A 19,937-nucleotide genomic window follows, 5' to 3' on the forward strand; every position below is an offset into this window, starting at 1 on the left:
ACACCAACACAGTCCCCTCACACAACTTCCCTCATGAAGGGCACTGGGCAGAAGTGGAGTCCTCACTGTCATATACTAACTGTGCTATAAACCAGCAAGCTAATTTATCCTCAGTTTAGAGGGTGAGCCACTGGGTAACTCTGCTTGCTCTGAAGAGCTGGTGAGCCCTTTGGACTGGGTGGATCTGTGAGGAGGAAATCAGAAGTGATGTGGGTACACAGGTGCCCGCAGCTTCACACGCACCTTGCACGTGGCGCACAGGGCAGACCACCATCAACCACCGACCTTCCTGCACAGAGCCAGTGGCTTCGGCCTTTAGCTCCCCAGGGGMATGTGTAACTAACAGACGTAATCAATACGCTCTGGTAGGCCCCTGGGGATGAACAGAATGGAAGAATGATAACAAGGAAATGGATGGACGGACCCGAAAAGCATCTAACCCCTGCAGAAGAGAGGCCCCCTCTTAGCGCCCGCCCCGTCACAAGCCTGCCGCGCGCATGCGCGCACTGACCCCGCCCCGCCACAGGCCTGCCGCGCGCATGCGCGCACTGGCCCCGCCCCGCCACAAGGCCGCCGCGCGCCGGCCGCCCCTTTCCCCACCCGCGGTAAACAAACAACCGGCTCCTCGGCTCCCGGCCAGTGCGCATGCGCCACCCGCAGGGCGGGGGATGTTTTTCTCCTTCTCCCCGGGCCACTGGCACACCTGAGGCGCCCGCGGCGCATGCGCGGGGGAGGTGGCGAGGGGGCGCGTGAGAAGGGTCGGCTGGACGCGCAGGCGCAGGGAGAGTCGGTCGGGGCTGGGGCTGGGGACGGGGACGGGCCGGGCGCGCTGGCAGGATGGACGAGGACGTGCTGACTACGCTGAAGATCCTCATCATCGGCGAGAGCGGCGTCGGCAAGTCCAGGTGAGGGGGCGCCCGCCTCCCCCGGCCTCTCGTGCGGCGGCGCGGCGCGCCGGCCGGGCCCGGCCTAGTCCCACCCGGCGCCGCGTCGGACCCCCCTCGCCCCCCGCCTCCGCCGGGAGCGGCCCGCCCTGCGGAGGGCCAGGCCCCGGGGCGGGGGGGCGTCCTCGCCTCTTCCTGGGCGGCCCTGCTGCAGGCGGGGGGCTGCCCCTCCTCGGGGCTGTCGGCCTCCTCCTCCTCCTCAGCTCTCCCCCATGGGGAGCAGAGCTGGTCTGACCCAGTTGGAAGCTGAGGCGCGGCAGAGCTCTGGGCCGGCCTTGCCGGGGGGGTCTGGGCCTCCCCGTGTCCTACCGTGCAAGAGCCGTCTGTCTCAAAGCCCTGCGTCCTGGAAAGACGTTTGCATAGCACTTCGGGTCATATCTGGTTTTCACACACACGCATATATTTATATATGTAGAGTCTCTTACGTGTCCCAGCAGTGGGTGGAAGGGGATAGGGGAATATAAGGTAGGTAAGGAGTGAAGTAGTTTTACCACTGGCTTTTTTGTTGACTAATTACTCTGTTTGCCAAGTACTTCGAGGTTGATTTTTTTTTTCTTTCACCCTTCTCATGGGTTGTGTCTAATCTGCCTTTTTTTGTCTCTTATTATTATTTTCTTTTTTTCTCTTCCTGATAGTGCCATAGGTGTTAGTAGAGGAAGTGGAACATAAATGCAAAAGTGCATCTGGGAATATATCACACACATCATGTTAAATTTAATGTTTTATGTCAGTAATCTGAGTCTCCTATCATGGTCCTAAATAACGTAGAAGTTTCTAATTAGCAAACCCTGTATTTATTAAAAATCTGCTGGTCACTTCTTTCTGTTAGCTACTGAATCGATAATCTGTTGTAATAGTCTTTTGGTGTCAGACATGACTTGAGCAAATTTCTTCTAGGTGAGGTCATCTCTTGTATATGTGGCAGAGTATACGATGAATTTTTTTTTTTCCTTAGGTAATATGCAGAAAGTTTTTCTATATCTGGTTATATATTTAATCCTTTAAAACAGAAACACTTTTGAAAGAGACTTTTCCTGTACATAGAAGGAATAAAACTGCTATGAGAGGATGATGCTATAGCTATTCAGGTGGAGGAGCTTCATCTTAATATGAAGCTGTTCTTGGTTTTGGATCACTTACTGTTCCTTGACTAGACAGGGTCAAATGTTAAATTTGTGTTAGCCTGGCCTACTACTTGGTTGAGTCCTGACTTCTGATCCAAATGCTGTCCTACACCTAGTCTCAGGGAGTATCCTTTTTCTGATGTGTAGTCCTTAGTGTTCTGTGTGCTCAGGTCAAGGAGTTGCTCCCAGAAATACTACGTGAGCTTACAGAAATACTATGTGAGGCAATATGAAGCCCCAAAATGTCTTACTTCTGTACTAAATTCTAGAAGAGTAAAAATAGAATCTGATAGAAACAAAACACTTTGAGAAGTAGAGCATGTGACTGTTCTGGGCAACTGATCTGATAACTTGAGTGGTACTTTTTTTCAGAGACACATACTCGGCAGTAGATGGTAGAGGAAAAGGCCCAGGTTCTTCTAACTGAGCATGGCTACTGCAATAACTGCATTCCCTTCTTTGGGTTTTACAGGAGACAAATGATGGCAAACTGAGACCTGTCTTTATTTAGCTATCTGATCTTCTGTTACTTTCACACTTGTAGTGTATGGGCTTCTGGCAAGCTATGGATATGCTGCAATAATAAAATGCCTGGTATTGTAATACTATATCTTATTTTTCTCCCCTCCCTATCAGCCTTCTGCTACGGTTCACAGATGATACATTTGACCCGGAACTTGCAGCAACAATTGGTAAGTATGTGCTGATGCTACTTGAGAAATATTTATACCAAGTTCAGTACAAAATTGTAGCTTGTTCACACTTGCTGAACTGGTAATGAAGTTCAGACATGTCTGCTCTTCTGTAAGAAAAGAATGATGTGGGCTTAGTTTTAGTATACAACGTTGATTGGTATAGAGTATTGACTGTACCAGGCTGTAATTGTCCCCTTAGTTGTCCCCTTTATGCAAAACTCTATCCTTGGCTGAGAAAACAGATGTAAATGTCACCCTTCATCATGAAGGTGAAAGTCATGAGTGAACAGAGTGCTCTAGTAGAACAATCTGCAGTTCAGTGTTTGTCAGCATTTTGGGCTAAAATGGAAGTGTAAGAGCTACTATAAGAGTCTCCTGCTCATTTATCTGTGGAAGATAGCTATCAAGTTGTTTGAATAGCAATATTGCTGTCCAGAACCCATATCATGATATGATACCTACATAGCTACCTTAAGAGGACTTAAGACCCCTTAGAAAGGATGTTGGCTCTTGCAGCTCCAAAGAATGCTATAGTGTACTGGGCTGCTCTGTGTGGCCTCTGCTTTTCTTCTATAGGGAGGAAATTGCAATGTGGCTTTTCCTCTCCTACTTAGTAGTTATTTCCTTGGCAGCTAGACTTTGAGAAAAATGAAAGAGAGCCAAGAATCTAGAGCTACTGAAAAAGAGTGATGTGTCATTGCTATGTTGGTATGATATCTACCAACAGTGAAATCAATTGTGCTAGAAGGGAGTGACCCAGAATGCAGGATATAGTATGTACCTGGTTGTGAAAGGAAGCAAAATGAAACTTCTAAGAACATCATGCAGCTCTCTGTGCCAAATGAATTACTAGAATAATGGAGAAGAGAGTTAAATATTTCCACACAATGCATCTTAATTCTAAAACTTTTTATTTTCTCTGTAGGAAGAGATCTGGCTAAGGACTTGCATCATGTTTTTTTTTTTTTTTTTTCCCCCTTAAGTTCAGATGCTGGTAAACAGCCAGCTCTGCCTAACTGCTTAAGAGAAGAAGTGAATAAACTGATTTCTTTTTCACTAATGTTAATAAGATATTCGAGTGGTACTATTTCATGTGGGGCACTGATAAGCCTAGTCCATAAGAGACTTCTTAATACTATCTGTTCAGCCGCCTTTTACTTTGCTTCACCTTTAAATAGCTTCTGCTGGCTATGACTACCACCTGAGAATCACTGGTATAAGCATATTAAAATTGGAGAATGATCATTTGCAAAGACAGTAAACAGGCATATGCTACTAAGTACTCCTAAGACTTTCCTGGTAATGTTGTATAACTTCATGAGTAGGTGTGGAGGTTGTTTTAATAATAATAAAAAAATCCAACTGGTGTTATTGATGCAGTACTACCCAGTGGCCCAATTGAAATCAGGGTGCCATTATGTGCTGATCTCTGCAGAACAAAATCATGGTCTTCAGGAAAGACTGAAATCCACTTATAGGTGGAGATATTCTTGGAATATCAGTAATCTAACTTCACAGGCCCGTCTAATGGGCAGTGGCAAAACTTCAGAGCTCTGTTACTGAAGTTGTAAATGGTAGCTTTCAAGTGCTGTCAAGTCTAAACTTAGTGTTTCATCAGCAAAAGAACTATTTTAGTTTTTCCTGGAAAGGACAAAACACTCATTCATGTTTCTGCTACTTTCCTTTAACTAGTGTAGGCCATGAGGAAATACTTGCTGGTTTGTGTGTTGAGGATACAACTCCTGATGCAAGATAATTTAAAATAAAAAAACATCTTCAGATATCCCTGTGTCACTCAAGTCAATTAAATTTGACTTTTTTGTGCTGTTTATAGGTTATCTTTTCATTTAATATCTTAGATGCATCTGTCTAATATTTCTGTGCTTTTAATACCTTCTAGATACCTCAGCATCCAACACTTCCTTTATAGTTGTAATCTTATCATAAATGTAAGACTTACTAGCCTCAAATTAAATGTCTGCTGCCTGTGTCTGTCTTCATCCATAAGCATACAGTGATAAATACAAACAACATGCTCTTCTTTCATGTGGATATTTTCATCTGTTGAAAGTCTGCATTACAAATCCATCTCGGCTTGTGGTTGGAGCATTATGAGGAGGATGGGGCAACAGTTAAGTCTCTAAGTGAGGAGAAGAACGCATAGTGTCAGGGTCATAGCTGATAACTTGCTCAAGTGAAAGGCCAAATTTTGACTCACAGTCCAGTTGATTGTTAAGTCCTTAAACTTGCTAACTTTAGATGAAGGTTTGCTGTCTAAGAATAACAGATAACATAGTGTGTTTTATAATACTGACATCAAAACCTAATCTGAAGACTACTGAAGCTTTTTCATCAGTGCTATTACATTGGTAAAAAAGCATTGGTGATAATGCTTTGCAATTTGGTATGATTACATTATACCATCATAAATTGTAAAAGCTCTTTTTTTATGGCTTCAGAATAATGCCTATCAAACAGTAGCCGTAATAATGTAGTCTTGTATGTGTTTGGTGTGTTTATTTCAAAATGAAACAAATTTCCACGAATGAATGAAACCGTATTACATGTTACCAGAAGAGTTAGTCATGATGCAAGTTTGAGCCAAAAGGAAGAAATAAAAGAATGTACGCAGTCCTTCAGCTGACTAGATGATAGAATCATGATAAATTGCTAGGCTGAGCAGGTTGGTCCCATGGCTACAGTGTTGGCTTGGGTCATGAATCTTCATTAGTTCATTTTCTTCCCACTTAAAAGAGCTGCTGTTGCATAATACTTTTCCAGGCTGGGAGTGTACAGGGGGATTTTTGCAAATTGTTGATTATCATATGGATTTATTTTTTCTGCTTCCCAGTTGATTCAGTCTTGCTGGGGTCTGTCCCTGGGAACTAATCACCAAAATGAGAACTGGATCATAATGAATACTGGGTCCTTTACCATGTCCATCCTCTAGGTTAAAGAAGCCTCCTCTCTTCTGGACTCTGAGATATAACTGATGCTCTCTGCRCATGGCATATCTGCTTTTGCATCTCCTGCAGTGTTCACCCAATAGAGCTCCTGTCTCTTCCCAGCTGAGGGGAGGAGCATGGCCTGTTTTTGTTCTTTCCATTGCTTTTGACAAGGGACCTGAGGATTCTTGAGAGAGGAGAGGGTAGAAGGAGGCAGGGCTGGAGCAGGCTATATGGTGAAGATGGCAACCTTGTATCCTAATCTAGTTTTGGTACTGAATATACTTAGAATCACATTACTGCCTTGGTATGTCACCTGTATGGGTCAGGCAGTCAGTGTGGAATAGCTATATTAGCTTTGATATTTCAGATGCCAGTAGGCTAGCTCAGTCTTAATTTGWGCATCTTTATAAATGGGTTGTTCTCATTCTGCTGCTCTCAGGTAGCCTTTTTACCAGCCTTGAAAGCTGACATCAGTGAACTATTTGAGAAACTAAGTAGTTATTTCCTGAAGTAATTCTACCTCTTCAGGCTTTGTCAAAATACAGAACAGCGTGTGTGGTAGCTAATTATTGGTAATTAAATAGCAATACCTCAAGGCTTACTACTGGCGGAATAAGATGTCTGTGTCTTATGTGGAGAGGGTAAAAGAGTATACAATATGAGCATTAATTGAACAATTCAGAGTTTGAATTCTGAAACAAATATACTAACCTGGAATGTACATGGTCATTTGGCGGAAAAAGGAAAGGAAAGTTCCATAGACTGAGCAAATACTGCCCTGGATCACCATAGCTGTTAGGTACCTCTAGCTGATGTTTGTAGTAGTATCATGCAGTAGAGCTAGGAGGGCCCCAATCATGAAAGTTTTAGAACATGATGTGGATTTGTGGTTGTCCATATAGATATAAATATTTGGAGCGAGGTCTTAGATATAACTGTTTCCTAGTATGAATCACAGAATAGTTGGGGTTGGAAGGCACCTCTGGAGGTCATCTGGTCCAGCCTCAGGCTCGAGCGGGGTTAACTAGAGCAGGTTGCCCATAACTGTGCCCAGTCAGGTTTTGAATATCTTCAAGAATGTAGATATTATGAAAACAGATCCTAGATGCCAAGTTCAAACCTTTTGTCCTTTAATGTCATTGGTACATACTGACTGTTGATCTGGTTGAGGTGGCTATAGTTTTTATTTGGGTTAGGAAATGATGAGATGCATATGCTATATGTAATAATGACATCGTGAGTAAAGCCTTAACTGCAGCATAATCGGTCCCTTGCGATGACCTATTGAGACATAAAGATGCCTTGTCTTTGTAGCTTGTGAAAACCTACAGCTAGTGGGTCCAATTTAATATTAGAACCTAATCTGTCAATTTGTGTGTGTGTGGTTCTTTTTGTCAGAATTTTCTAATAATCCTATGGTATTTTCAGGAGCATGAGCAGCTTTGAGCTGACAAATACTTTGACTCCTGGTAGCTTCAGCTGGACTAAATGTGTCTTGCTGTTTCATTCTGCCAGATCACCTATCTCCTCCTTGCATTTTCTTGAGGCAAATTAGTTCAGTGCTTTATTACAAGGATCTTATCAGACTATACCCCAGTATTTTGTCTGTTGTCCTTGCTGCTTGTGCATAATTGCTTGTTCTTTGTATGAGAGCTTCTAGATAAATTTTCAGTGCAATCCTTATTTTATAAATGAAGCAATGTATTGCATGCATATTTGTATTTACATCTGATGTCTCTTAGCTTTTTGGCCTTCCTTGCACTTAGTCTTGCAACTCTTAGCTGCCCAACTTGCCAGTTACTTACAACATAGATAATACACTCCAGCTGATGTTGCACTTGGGATAAATTCAATGTGGCATGCTGGCCTAAATGCCAGAGTAGCATGACAGTGACAGAATTGTTTCTGCCTGACTGTAGGTCTGCAGTATGTTAGTGTGCAATGCTGAGTCTGTTTGGTGAAGGCAGTAGGTGTCAACACACAGCAGCATAGTGTAATAGTGCTTTCTTGTTTCTGGCTGCCTTCCAAGGCACAATGTAAAGCTCTGTCAGCTTTCTGTTATCAAGGCTAGAACCATCACTCTTCTTGCAAGCTCTGAGCTGATATTTGTCACACAAGCAAATCTGTGCATTTCGCTGAAGTATTTAGAGACCATAACTGCTCTGTTTGTTCAATTTAGTGAGATTTTCTTGAGCTCTGTAGTTTTCCGCTTGTCCTATCAATGCAGACCGATTATCAGAGACCTAGTTATTTAAACAACTTTTCTTCCTTAACTGTTTTTTTTGCATGTGTTGAAATCCTTGCTATGCCAGAAATATATTTCCCACTTCTTGATCACTTTTCAAAGGATATATTTTAGTGTGCTTTTAGCTAACTTTCATACTCTTATTTTTTCAATAACCAAGCTATAATACATGGAATTTGTTCACCATTTTAGTTTCGAATTTACTTGTATTGCTCATGCAGAATTTGAAGTGATATCTTTGTGTTGCTGTCAGCTTTGAGTTAAAAGTGTGTGTGCATTTTCTGTGCAATGAAAATTGCATAACTATCTAGGCACAAGGTGTTGTGTCTATCCACTGAAGGGGAGCAGGATACAGAATTGCTGAGGTTGGAAGGGACCTCTGGAGATCATCTAGTCCAACCCCCCCCCGCTCAAGCAGGGTCACCTAGAGCACATTGCAAAGGATCGGGTCCAGGCAGGTTTTGAAAATCTCCAGAGAAGGAGACTTCACAACCTCTCTGGSCAACCTGTTCCAGTGCTCTGTCACCCTCACAGTGAAGAAGTTTTTCCTCATGTTCAGATGGAACTTCCTGTGTTTCAGTTTGTGCCCGTTGCCTTGTGTCCTGTCGCTGGGCACCACTGAAAAGAGTCTGGTCCCATCCTCTTGACACCCTCCCTTMAGATAYTTGTACACGTTGATAAGATCTCCTCTCAGCCTTCTCTTCTCCAAGCTAAACAGGCCCAGCTCTCTCAGCCTTTCCTCATAAGAGAGATGCTCCAGTCCCCTAATCATCTTTGTGGCCCTTCGCTGGACTTGCTCCAGTAGTGCCACATCCCTCTTGTACTGGGGAGCCCAGAACTGGACGCAGCACTCCAGATGTGGCCTCCCCAGGGCTGAGTAGAGGGGGAGAATCACCTCCCTCGACCTGCTGGCAACACTCTTCCTGATGCCCCCCAGGATACCATTGGCCTTCTTGGCCACAAGGGCACATTGCTGCCTCATGCTTAACTTGGTGTCCACCAGCACTCCCAGGTCCTTCTCCGCAGAGCTGTCTTCCAGCAGGTCAACCCCCAACCTGTCCTGGCGCATGGGGTTATTCCTCCCTAGGTGCAGGACCCTGCACTTCCTTTTACTGAACTTCATGAGGTTCCTCTCCGCTCAACTCTCCAGCCTGTCCAGGTCTCTCTGAATGGCAGCACAGCCTTCTGGTGTATCAGCCACTCCTCCCAGTTTAGTTTCAGCAGCAGACTTGCTGAGGGTGCACTCTGTCCCTTCATCCAGGTCATTGATGAAGAAGTTGAACAAGACTGGACCCAGTACTGACCCCTGGGGGACACTGCTAGCTACAGGCCTCCAACTAGACTCTGTGCCACTGATCACAACTCTCTGAGCTCTGCCATTCAGCCAGTTCTCAATCCACCTCACTGTCCACTCATCTAACCCACACTTCCTGAGCTTATCTATGAAGATGTTATGGGAGACAGTGTCAAAAGCCTTGCTGAAGTCAAGGTAGACAACATCCACTGCTCTCCCCTCATCTACCCAGCCAGTCATTCCATCGTAGAAGGCTATCAGATTGGTTAGGCATGATTTCCCCTTGGTGAAGCCGTGCTGACTACTCCTGATCACCACCTTTTCCTCCACATGCTTGGAGATAGCCTCCAGGATGAGCTGCTCCATCACCTTTCCAGGGATGGAGGCGAGGCTGACTGGCCTGCAGTTCCCTGGGTCCTCCTTCTTGCCCTTTTTGAAGACTGGGGTGACATTGGCTTTCTTCCAGTCCTCAGGCACCTCTCCTGTTCTCCATGACTTTTCAAAGATGATGGAGAGTGGCCTAGCAATAACATCTGCYAGCTTCCTCAGCACTCATGGGTGCATCCCATCAGGGCCCATGGATTTGTGGGTGTCAGGTTTGCTTAAATGATCTCTAACCCAATMCTCCTCGACCAAGGGAAAGTCTTCCTTTCTCCAGACTTTCTCTCTTGCCTCCAGGGTCTGGGATTCCTGAGGGCTGGCCTGAGCAGTAAAGACTGAAGCAAAGAAGGCATTCAGTAACTCTGCCTTCTCTGCATCCTTTGTCAGCAGGGCACCCACCCCATTCAGCAAAGGTCCCACATTTTCCCTAGTCTTCCTTTTGCTACTGATGTATTGGAAGAAGCCCTTCTTGTTGTCCTTGACATCTCTAGCCAGATTTAATTCCAAACGGGCCTTAGCCTTCCTCGTCACATCCCTGCATACTCTGGCAACGTTCCTATATTCCTCCCAAGTGGCCYGTCCCCCTTTCCACTTTCTGTATACTTCCTYCTTCTGKTTGAGTTTTGCCAGGAGCTTCTTGCTCATCCGTGCAGGTCTCCTACCTCCTTTGCTTGACTTCCTACTCATAGGGATGCACCGCTCTTGAGCCTGGAGGAGGTGGTGTTTGAATATTAACCAGCTCTCTTGAACGCCCCTTCCTTCTAGGGCCCTAACCCATGGGATTCCTCCAAGTAGGTCCCTGAAGAGGCCAAAGTTTGCTCTCCTGAAGTCTAGGGTTGCGATCCTACTTAGTGCCCTGCCTCCTCCTCGCAGGATCCTGAACTCCACCATCTCATGGTCACTGCAGCCAAGGCTGCCCCCGACCTTCACATCTTCAACCAGTCCTTCTTTGTTTGTTAGTACGAGGTCCAGCAGCACACCTCTCCTTGTTGGCTCCTCCACCACCTGTGTCAAGAAGTTATCATCAATGCTCTGCTGTAAAATACAATCTGAAAATCATAATTCATTAGGTTTTTACTTGTTCTTGACACTTCAGGGAAACTACCTAGCTGTGGCTCAATGGAATAAAAATTGCGTGGATTTTTTTTAACCTCTCTTAAATCACAGTTGTAGTGACTTCATGAGTCTGCTTGCAGTGTGCATCCTGAATACCCTCTGTGACTTTAAGTTGAGTGTCTTTTGACAGGCATTTGCATTATTCATAATCTGCATAGCCTTGGGAACCTAGGTGCGACATAGTTATGAGGCACTGTTTAAGTGTTCTGTGTTAGAATAATAAAACAATAATTCTTATTTTTACTGTAGCAAATATGGCTACCATCTTAAGTCAAAATGTATAAACTTTTTGTCTGCTGTTACACTTGAAAATTGTTTGTATATTAAGGTATCAACTTTTCATGCTACTGTTGACTTCATTTCAGGACTACTGCTTGGTGGGGAATGAGTCACCCCCAAAAAGTTTAAACCTACTTCCAGTTATTTGCTATTAGTAATTTAAAGATTAAACTACAGTAAAATGGAACATAACATAACTGTACCCAGTCTCAAATTGGTATGTGTTGCTGTATCCTTTAACTGCACACTCATTAACATCTTCTTGTCCTTGGCTTGAGTTTTGTGCAGCTTTGTTCTTGGCCACATAGTAGGCTGTTATTTATTTCTTCTTTACTGAAACTACTTCTCATATGTCGAGATAGGTAGCTGTTATCAACAAATTACCACATTGCCTTTGTGCTTCTCACTTGGCAAGAAGGTGGTAATAGTGAGTTCCTGATGCTGCTAGAATCTCTGTAAGATGCATACTTCCTGTAACCCAAAGCTTATTTAACAGATCTTTGCTAGAAGGACTAATGTTATCTAACACTATTTCCTGCAGAATAGAGGTCATGTATTAGATGAATCTCTGTTCATACCAGTTTACCTCAGGCTAACTGCCTTGATGAGACTTGGTAAGCTGTTCCAAACAATCTGACTGCTTGCTCTGTTTCCGTATCTGAATGCTGCTTCATCCTTTATTTTGAAGTATGTTGTTCTTCAAGACCACTAACTCGCCCGAGGAGGTAACACACATTTGAGTATTGAATAGAAAGTTAACCCATTTGAATGGTAAACTTGAATATTTGTCCAGGAATACAGTGCTTTAATACACTTCTATAAAATATTTGCTGAGTCAATGGCCTAAAAGGTCCTTGGGCTTTTGCAGAAGTCTTTCATTGCACAACCTTAAGTTTTGAGAACAAGGTTTAGAAGTAACTGACAAAACTTACTCATCCTGCTCCTGTCAAAGCACAGCCTGTTTTTAGAGTTCTTTTTTTTCTTTTTCTTTTTTCTTTCTGTTGTAAAAATGGTTGTAGTATATGCTTGAGCAACCAAAATATTTTTCCTCTTCTAGGTGTGGACTTCAAGGTGAAAACTATTTCAGTTGATGGAAATAAAGCTAAACTGGCAATATGGGTAAGTTCCCCCCAAGTTCCTAATGTGTTACTTTGTTTTAGGAATAGTTATGGTTTGTATAATCTAGCTGTATAGAACCAGTATCTTTCTTTCTTATTTAATGAGGGCAATTTAGAGGAGTGGGAGGTTAAGAATATTCATCTTCTATTGCATATTCAATTTATGCTCAGAAACTTCTCCAAACAATTTTTAGCCGAAAAAGCTTAGTACTTCTCATTTAAAGAGAGGCTTGTATATGCTTGAGTTCAGTTTTACATAATTGATGCAGCTGGAAGAGGGAGAGGTAATATTTGCGGTGTTAGCCTTAGAACGCTCAGCATCTACTCTAGTTGAAAGTAGTACTTCTGAATTCGTGTCAAGGATGAAAAAGTACTTCCAAACTTATTTGTTTTTTATTTAATATTCTCTGATCTTCCAACTGGCTTTCGTGTTTGTGTAACTTAAAACCTGTTTTGAGTATTTTAACTCAACTGTGACTTCTTGTAGGAAGCTGGAATAAAACCTTGTTTCTCATATCAGGATAGCTGACCTTTTCTGCTTGGAAGGAAGTAGTGAAACGTGAAATTCGTATTACAACTTTTTCTTTGCTTTGAGGGTGCTTCAAATTTCAAGTAACAAACATGACTTCTGTCTTAGAAAGATGGCAGTAATCATCACAGAAATGAATGGGTTTGACAAGGAAAAAAATTGCAAGAACTTCAGAGACGTCTAGACGTGTGGGAGGAGAAAGATTGATAGCAGAATGATCAGTGATCATGGGGCAGAAATTGTTACATAGGACTCTTTTAGGGTTTGTCGTYTTTGGTGAATAATTTCTCTCCTTCTGAAGAAATAATTCTGTGAGGACAAAAGCTTGTAAAGGTGTACCATGACAGAAAACTAGTTTGAGATTGTGTGGTTGATTGAGTTGTAGAAAGTTGGAAAGCCTACTTCAGATACTTAGGCCCTTTGTCAGGGAACCATTTTGAACCCATACTCTGTTGTGTGCGCTGCAAAGGTTATGGGATTGTTTGCTCCCTTTACATTTGTGTTCATGAAGGTGACCTCAGTTGACAAAAATGAGAAACCTACCAGCAGCAAGCTTCTAACCGGGGATAACTCAGAGGAAGCTATTAAAGTCTTTGATGCCGAAGTCTGCAATGTGTGTAGTGCTGAAGATAGCTTGCACTATAGCTTAGTCTCGAAGAGGACATTGGCATTCTTATCCTTGTTTTTGTAGAGCTCTTGACACTGTAATGTATTTGAGGGTGTAAATCCAACTTCACTTAAAAAACAGAAAAACTCTATCTTCTCTGTCGCGGCATGTTAAATGCATTTACTCTGGCTCTGAATCAAAGATGATACTGTTAAAAGTCAGGGAACTGGTTTTGTTGCTGCAGGTTCTGATGCTTGTTACAAGATCTTAAACCTAGTGCTGCAGCTACACTTGTTTTTGTGGTTTTACAAGCTACAGAGCAACTACTTCAGCAGAAATAACTACCTTATTGCTATGTAGTTGTGTTACTCACTACACTTAACAGTTTAAAGCTGTTTCCCAGGGCATGCTATGTAGGGTCTAAAGCTCACGTGCAGTAAAATGGCAGAGGAGGTTATAAACTCAGTTATTCTGGTAGTTGTATATTCTAAATGACTTTGAATCTTATTTTGTGTATTTGTTAGAAGCGGAATATCTGTGAGAGCTAAACTAGATTTTGCTCAAATTTTGAATAATGGAACTTTCTGAATGGCTTTTTAGGATACCGCAGGTCAGGAGCGGTTCAGAACATTAACACCCAGTTACTACAGAGGTGCACAGGGTGTTATTTTAGGTAAGTATAACTTTGCATGCTATTTTGAATAATGCTTGGTGGTTTTCTAGTGCATTTGAGTTATATGAACTCTGTGTAACCTTTCTGTAATATCTAATTGATTCTAAAAGTTACTGGTTTCTAAACTGGTGTGTTCAACAGCTGATATTAAAGCATCTTGAGTTTGATGTCTGACCTTTCTCATGCAGTCTGTCTCACTAGTCTGAGAACCACTGATTTAGCATGAAATAGAATCTACTGTTTTTTCAGTGGATAGCTTGGAGCTGTCCCTGTACTGCTAAGACTTTGCACCCTGTTTACTACCTCTGCTTTTTGCCTGTGCTTAGTAAGCCTAGAGTCAAAAGATTTTCTTTTATCCTCAGAAAGTGTTCTTTCTCTATGGGTATGTATGCAGCCTTCTCTTTTCCTTCCCCCATTCCTTTTTGCTAATGAAATTGCCTTAAACATTGTGGAATCTGTCATTTTTTGCTATTTGTGTTTCTGTACTGATGGGGTATTACACAGTCAAAATCACTTAGAAAAGACTAGTTGGGAGTATAAAATCCACCAGTCAGTAGAAGAAACCTAGGCCAAACCACATAATTGCAACTTTCTAGTGAAATATCTCTTGCTTTTCTTTCGATATGAAAACCTATTAACTATGCACTGAGCTCTGAAGTTCTGCTTCTCCACTGCTAGAATTGAGGGGTTAAACTAAAGAAATTAAGGGTAGAGAAGGTTATATATTTTTTTAAGATTTTGTTTGTATGTTTGAAGTGCCTCTGACTTCAGAGAATTCTTGGTAAGACTGGCTCTACAATTACTGTGTCTGGTTAAGCTCTTAACTTAAAATAACTTGTGTTATGAAACTGTTCCTGGTAGGTTTTGTGTGTACTGTTTCCCGACTTTGAGGTGCATTATCTTGCAAGTAGAGTGAGAGATGCTGTCAAGACATGTCTTGTCAGGTCATTTGCTTCCACTTGCTGGCACTTAACTTGCTACTAACTGATGAGAGCCCTGAAAGTAAACAAGCACAGTCTGGGAGCCTGAAAGTTCTACTGTTGATTGTTCTCTAATTTTTTTCTTTTAATAATCTTCTCTTCCTGATTATGTCTGTGTTAAACAGCTTCCTAAAGATAAGGTTATGTGTTCAAGCCAAGCTGTAGGTTTGATTTTTAAACCAGCTTTTTATGCCAGCCTGGTCATGGGAAATGAGTCTATGAAGGAAAAAATAGCTCTGTAGCTTGAAATGGTGTCTGTGCTAGCTGTAAATTTAGATGGTCACTTGGGTGGTAGTTTTTAAGGCTAACAAGGTCTGCTTTTTGTCTGAAGTTTCTGCTTTTAGCTTGTCTTATTGCTTATACCTTACACAAATGCTAAATAGTTTGAAGCACTAAAATACTGAGAAACCTATAGTAGGGTTCAGTAGTTCACTGGGATTTTTTGAGGACCAGATGATGCCAAAAACCCAGTTTACTTCCTTAGCTAAATCCGCAACACAACAGTAGCGTCATACAAGTCTTAATTATCACAAGTGAGAGAGAGACTCAGTGCAGAGAACTGTCATCCTTTTGGCATATCTTGTGTATAATGTTGTTGCTAGTATGCTACAGCAGAGGTCTGCAAGCGTGTAATTCTTCGGAGAATGATAGTCTCTAGCCTGAAAACTAGGTTGTCTAAACACAGATTAGTCTGAGAACAGAAAATCACTGAATATTAAAGTTGCTCGGCAGTAGTATCATCAGTGATTGCTGGAATCCTTGGAATTCCTCTTTGTTTTTTTTCCTATTCAAAAAGCTATTATTCTTGCTCATTTTGTAATGAAAGCTGTGTTTCTTGGAAAAAATGTTGCAAAATAATATTGCTGATATCTTTCAGTTTATGATGTCACCAGAAGGGATACCTTTGTCAAGCTGGATAACTGGTTAAATGAATTGGAAACATACTGCACAAGGAATGACATAGTTAAAATGCTAGTTGGAAACAAGATTGATAAGGTAAACTGAATTCAACTGTGATGAATAGTCTGTTACTGTATATTGGTCATAGTACATATTAATATTATGTCTTATTGTAGGAAAACCGTGAAGTTGACAGAAATGAAGGTCTCAAATTTGCAAGAAAACATTCCATGTTGTTCATAGGTATGTTACAGATATTTGCAAAGATAATCTTGATTTTTCTGTTACATAATGAAAACTACTACTTCGGCAGCACTCCTGGTAGTTTTTATACATACAGTCTAATTAATGGTACTTCTCAGCTGCAGTAACTGCAAGGGTTATGGGTATTCTCATCTTGTTTAAGAATGTCTCTAAATATGTCCAGATTTCAAGTCGAATTGTAGATGAGTACACTGAGATGCATAAGGATTAAGGGTGGAGTACTGGCCCTATTGTGGTCTGACAGAATCTGTTTTAGCTTTTTTGAAACTTTGGTTAATTGTCTGATAACTAGCTCTGTCCAGAGCTAGTTGCTGAATTAATAACAGTAGCAAAATGAAAGATGGCAAACTGGTACTAATGGTCAGCTTTCAGTATAGCAAAGGGGCTTGTACTTGACAGAAATCCGCATTAAAACTGGGATGTAACATCATTAACTTGTAAATGGTGGGTGGGATGGAATAGTAACATCGTGACTGGAGGAAAGATGTTGGTATCATCTTGCTGCAAAATGAGATGGGTCTTGTAGTCAAAGCCTTGTGATGATAAATGACTCTTCATGCACAAGTTTATTACCTGTTTCATTTAAGGATCAGCAAGGATTACTTTAAAGGATGACTCCAGTGGCAAAGCAGTTCATCGAGAATTCCTGTACTTTAGATTGTGTTTCTTCTCTCTGATTAATGATGTATCTCCGTCTAGTACCTTGCTGTGTTTGCTTCAGGCTTCGGTGTCAGATGTGGAAACGGAGGAAGCTTGAAGTTGGGGCACAAGCTGTTAAGTGCATGGAAAGTGAAAAGAAATACGAGGCTTAAAATATATGTAAAAATGAGCTAGATATCTGCAGAGCTGTATAGAAGAGCAGGGCAATCTTGCAGTGTAACTGAACAGTTACAGATGGTATTTGTTTGCTTTCATAATATACCCTGTGAACAAAAGTTTCTTGGATTTTACTAAAGATCCTGAATGAAATTACCTAGAATTCTGCTAATTGCAAAACAAATAAGATCCTTTATTACTTTATTACTGGATGAACTATATCATGGAGGCTGATGCAGAATTGCATGCTACAGAGTTCCTTGCTTCTTATGACCTGTGTACATAAGACCTTATGATCTTGTGTACTGTGGTCCTGATCAGTGTGGAGAACTGAAATATGGAATGGTGGCCAGATTCATCAGACATCTTGAGGTGGTAGAGCCTGCCTGCCTTTCTACTGAAATGCTTTCTGCATGTTTATAACAAGCGGATAAAAATAAAGCTAGGGTATAGTTGTCCCCATGTAGTCCAGTGATGTTCATCTTGGAAGCCATTTTTTATAGGAGAGTCTTTGAGTTATTGCCTTATGTGGCAATGTGAGTCTGCATATCTGCTAATTTTGGTATGATTGCATTACTGTAGAATGTATTGTAGAAGTACAGTGGTGTGTTCTGCAGCATAGTGGATCTTTTTTCAGCTGTTAAACTTGCTAAAAATTATACTAATGATGAAGATAATCAGAGCTTATGATTGTGTACAGTTTGGTAATAAGTCTCATGCTCCAGATGTGTGTTTCTATACTGATTCTAGAACTTGTGAATAAGTTGAGGTTGTAGGTTAAGAGTTATCTGAAAGAAGAACTACTGAACAAGTTATTGGTGGAAGCTATGCTAACATCTGATTTCTTGCATCCCTTCTCCAGAGGCAAGTGCAAAAACATGTGATGGTGTACAGTGTGCCTTTGAAGAACTTGTTGAAAAAATCATTCAGACTCCTGGACTGTGGGAGAGTGAGAGCCAAAACAGAGGTGTAAAGTTATCAAACAAGGAAGAAGGATATGGAGGAGGAGCATGTGGTGGATACTGCTCTATGTTATAAACTTTGGGAAGCTTATTCTTTGCATATTTAAACAGATAGTAACATCTTTCTGTAAATAAATTCRTTAAATGCTATTTTTAGGGACCTTGCAGTTTGCACATATTTGTTTTGTATCATGGCAGTGAACACTTGTAGGAAAAATGTTCTGCAGCTTTCCCAGTTTGAAAACATTATGGTAAGCATGCCCAATTTGCAATCTTCAGGTTTTTATAAGTAGCATAAATAATGTGCAAGAACAAATGCACTCAGAATTTTATGCTCATATACATTCATCATGTAACTACTCTAAACAAATCCATCTAACACATAGACATTACTTCATTGTCTGCTTTTTGTCTCATTTTTAAATACTCTTGAAATTATAGAATTATATAGTATGCACAGATCCTGAAAACCGTGCGAGCTATAAATACTACATTTCATCTCTTCTAGTAAATGCTTTTTTATGGTATTAAAAACAGCACGATTATACAATTTTTAGACAAATCTGCTAAATTTTTGTCTTTCTGCAGAGCTGTCTAAAATATGAACTGGCACAGGCCATAGTTAGTTTTGGCACCTTTTTGAAGAGATGCTTTGAAAGCTTCCTTTGCAAAGCTGGGGGATGCCCTTTTTTTCTTTTAATCATTGCTTCGGTTGACTGCTTAACTGGAGTTTTAATCCTGTGATATTTCTATACTAAATTCATGGTACTCTTGCACTGTAGGTTTTTATGATGCAGTCTACTCTAGACCTGCCACAGAAAGTCTTCATTTTGGCAAAAGTTTCGAATGACGTCTTTGTTCTTTCGTTGTGAATCGGTTTGCCACACTTCAGTGCAAACATTTTGTTTTCCTAAATGTTTGTAATGTAATTTAATCTTAAACTGTAGCTCACTCTGGCTATGAAGATTTGTATCCCGTCTGCTTTGTGTGGCTACTTGTTCAGAAATATAACTTCCTGTCCCAGATACTAAATGGGAAGTTATATGGCTTTTGGATCTCTGTATGGAAAATACTATTGCAATGAGTATTCACTTGAATTTACTGTAACGAAGCCAATGGTTTGTTTCAGAAGACTTGTATAGACTAATAAATTTTTTTTCCACAGTATTCAACTTTTCTAACCTCTTCCTATTGTAGAGTTGTATATTTTCTAGTACATACAGTTTAAAAAAAGGTCAATTTTTAAAGAGGGATTATTTCTGATTTCTGAAGGATAAGACAAAGATGCCATGTTAATTTTTAAAAATAATCACTATAGTGCAATGGGAAACTGCACTACTTGCCAGTTTCTTGTAAATATAGTGACTTACAGTACCTTTTATTACTGCAAGGTTTTGTGTACATGTCAGCATACATGATATGTATTTTGCAGCAGATCTGGCTGCATATATTAAAATACACTTTATTCTTCACATGGAAACTTTTTCTATTCTGTTTTACACTTGATAGAAAACAATACCAAAATTTGAAGACTTAACCATGCTAGTTGTTTTTACCAAATATTGTAACTATAGTATTGTTAATGTAGTAGGATAATTTAAATATGTAAATGTAATTAATATTGAATACGCATACGTGTTGTATTAAAGTGTTAGATTTGTATTACTGTTTCATGATACAGCATATGCGGGCTAAACAAGTCTTACTTTTTAGCACTGAGGTTACTGTGGATTTCTGTCTTGTGTAGGCTAGCAGCTAGAGAAAACTTGTAGAAGCATTAAAACTCTGAACAAGTGGCTGTCATTTTAGTATTTTTTCAGTAATCTGGGCAAAGTGTCATATTACTGGCAGATTCCTGTAATTTGTTTCCATACCTATTTCCCCCCTAGTGTGGGTGCATCCTTATATCAGGAAGAAACTTAATAATTTTCAGTTTCTTGTGAAAGGTCCTTTTATCACAGGACCCGGATTCATCTTTCATTCTGCTTTTGCCAGTTTTGACAGCTTCCCTTTCCAAAGGAAGGAACTGCAGGATGCTCTGAACAGTGGGTATTGTTCTGCA

The 19,937-nt window shown here is 41.0% G+C and overlaps 1 protein-coding gene across 2 annotated transcripts; it reads left to right on the forward strand.

The window, feature by feature from the left end:
• The first annotated feature begins 591 nt into the window (after positions 1-591).
• Positions 592-19,673, forward strand: RAB18 (RAB18, member RAS oncogene family). Of its 2 annotated transcripts, none has more exons than XM_026084163.1 (7): positions 592-905; positions 2,705-2,760; positions 12,084-12,145; positions 13,881-13,953; positions 15,811-15,929; positions 16,010-16,076; positions 16,685-17,769. In XM_026084163.1, exons 1-7 carry the CDS (start codon positions 838-840, stop codon positions 16,852-16,854), a joined length of 615 nt encoding a protein of 204 aa, XP_025939948.1. In that variant the 5' UTR covers positions 592-837; the 3' UTR covers positions 16,855-17,769. The 2 variants fall into 2 exon arrangements, with proteins under 2 accessions (XP_025939948.1, XP_025939946.1); XM_026084161.1 differs by lacking the exon at positions 16,685-17,769 and adding an exon at positions 17,776-19,673 and having other exon boundaries at positions 612-905.
• Positions 19,674-19,937: the final 264 nt, after the last annotated feature.

Source organism: Apteryx rowi, unplaced genomic scaffold (assembly GCF_003343035.1).
Source record: "Apteryx rowi isolate R43461 unplaced genomic scaffold, aptRow1 scaffold_628, whole genome shotgun sequence".
In the NCBI taxonomy this organism is placed as follows: Eukaryota; Metazoa; Chordata; class Aves; order Apterygiformes; family Apterygidae; genus Apteryx; species Apteryx rowi.

Excerpts from the sequence above, each read along its gene's own strand:
- RAB18 (XM_026084161.1), top strand. The coding sequence starts at position 838 with ATGGACGAGGACGTGCTGACTACGCTGAAGATCCTCATCATCGGCGAG. Across the intron at positions 13,954-15,810 it reads TGCACAGGGTGTTATTTTAG|TTTATGATGTCACCAGAAGG; the intron begins GTAAGTATAACT and ends GATATCTTTCAG. Across the intron at positions 15,930-16,009 it reads TTGGAAACAAGATTGATAAG|GAAAACCGTGAAGTTGACAG; the intron begins GTAAACTGAATT and ends GTCTTATTGTAG.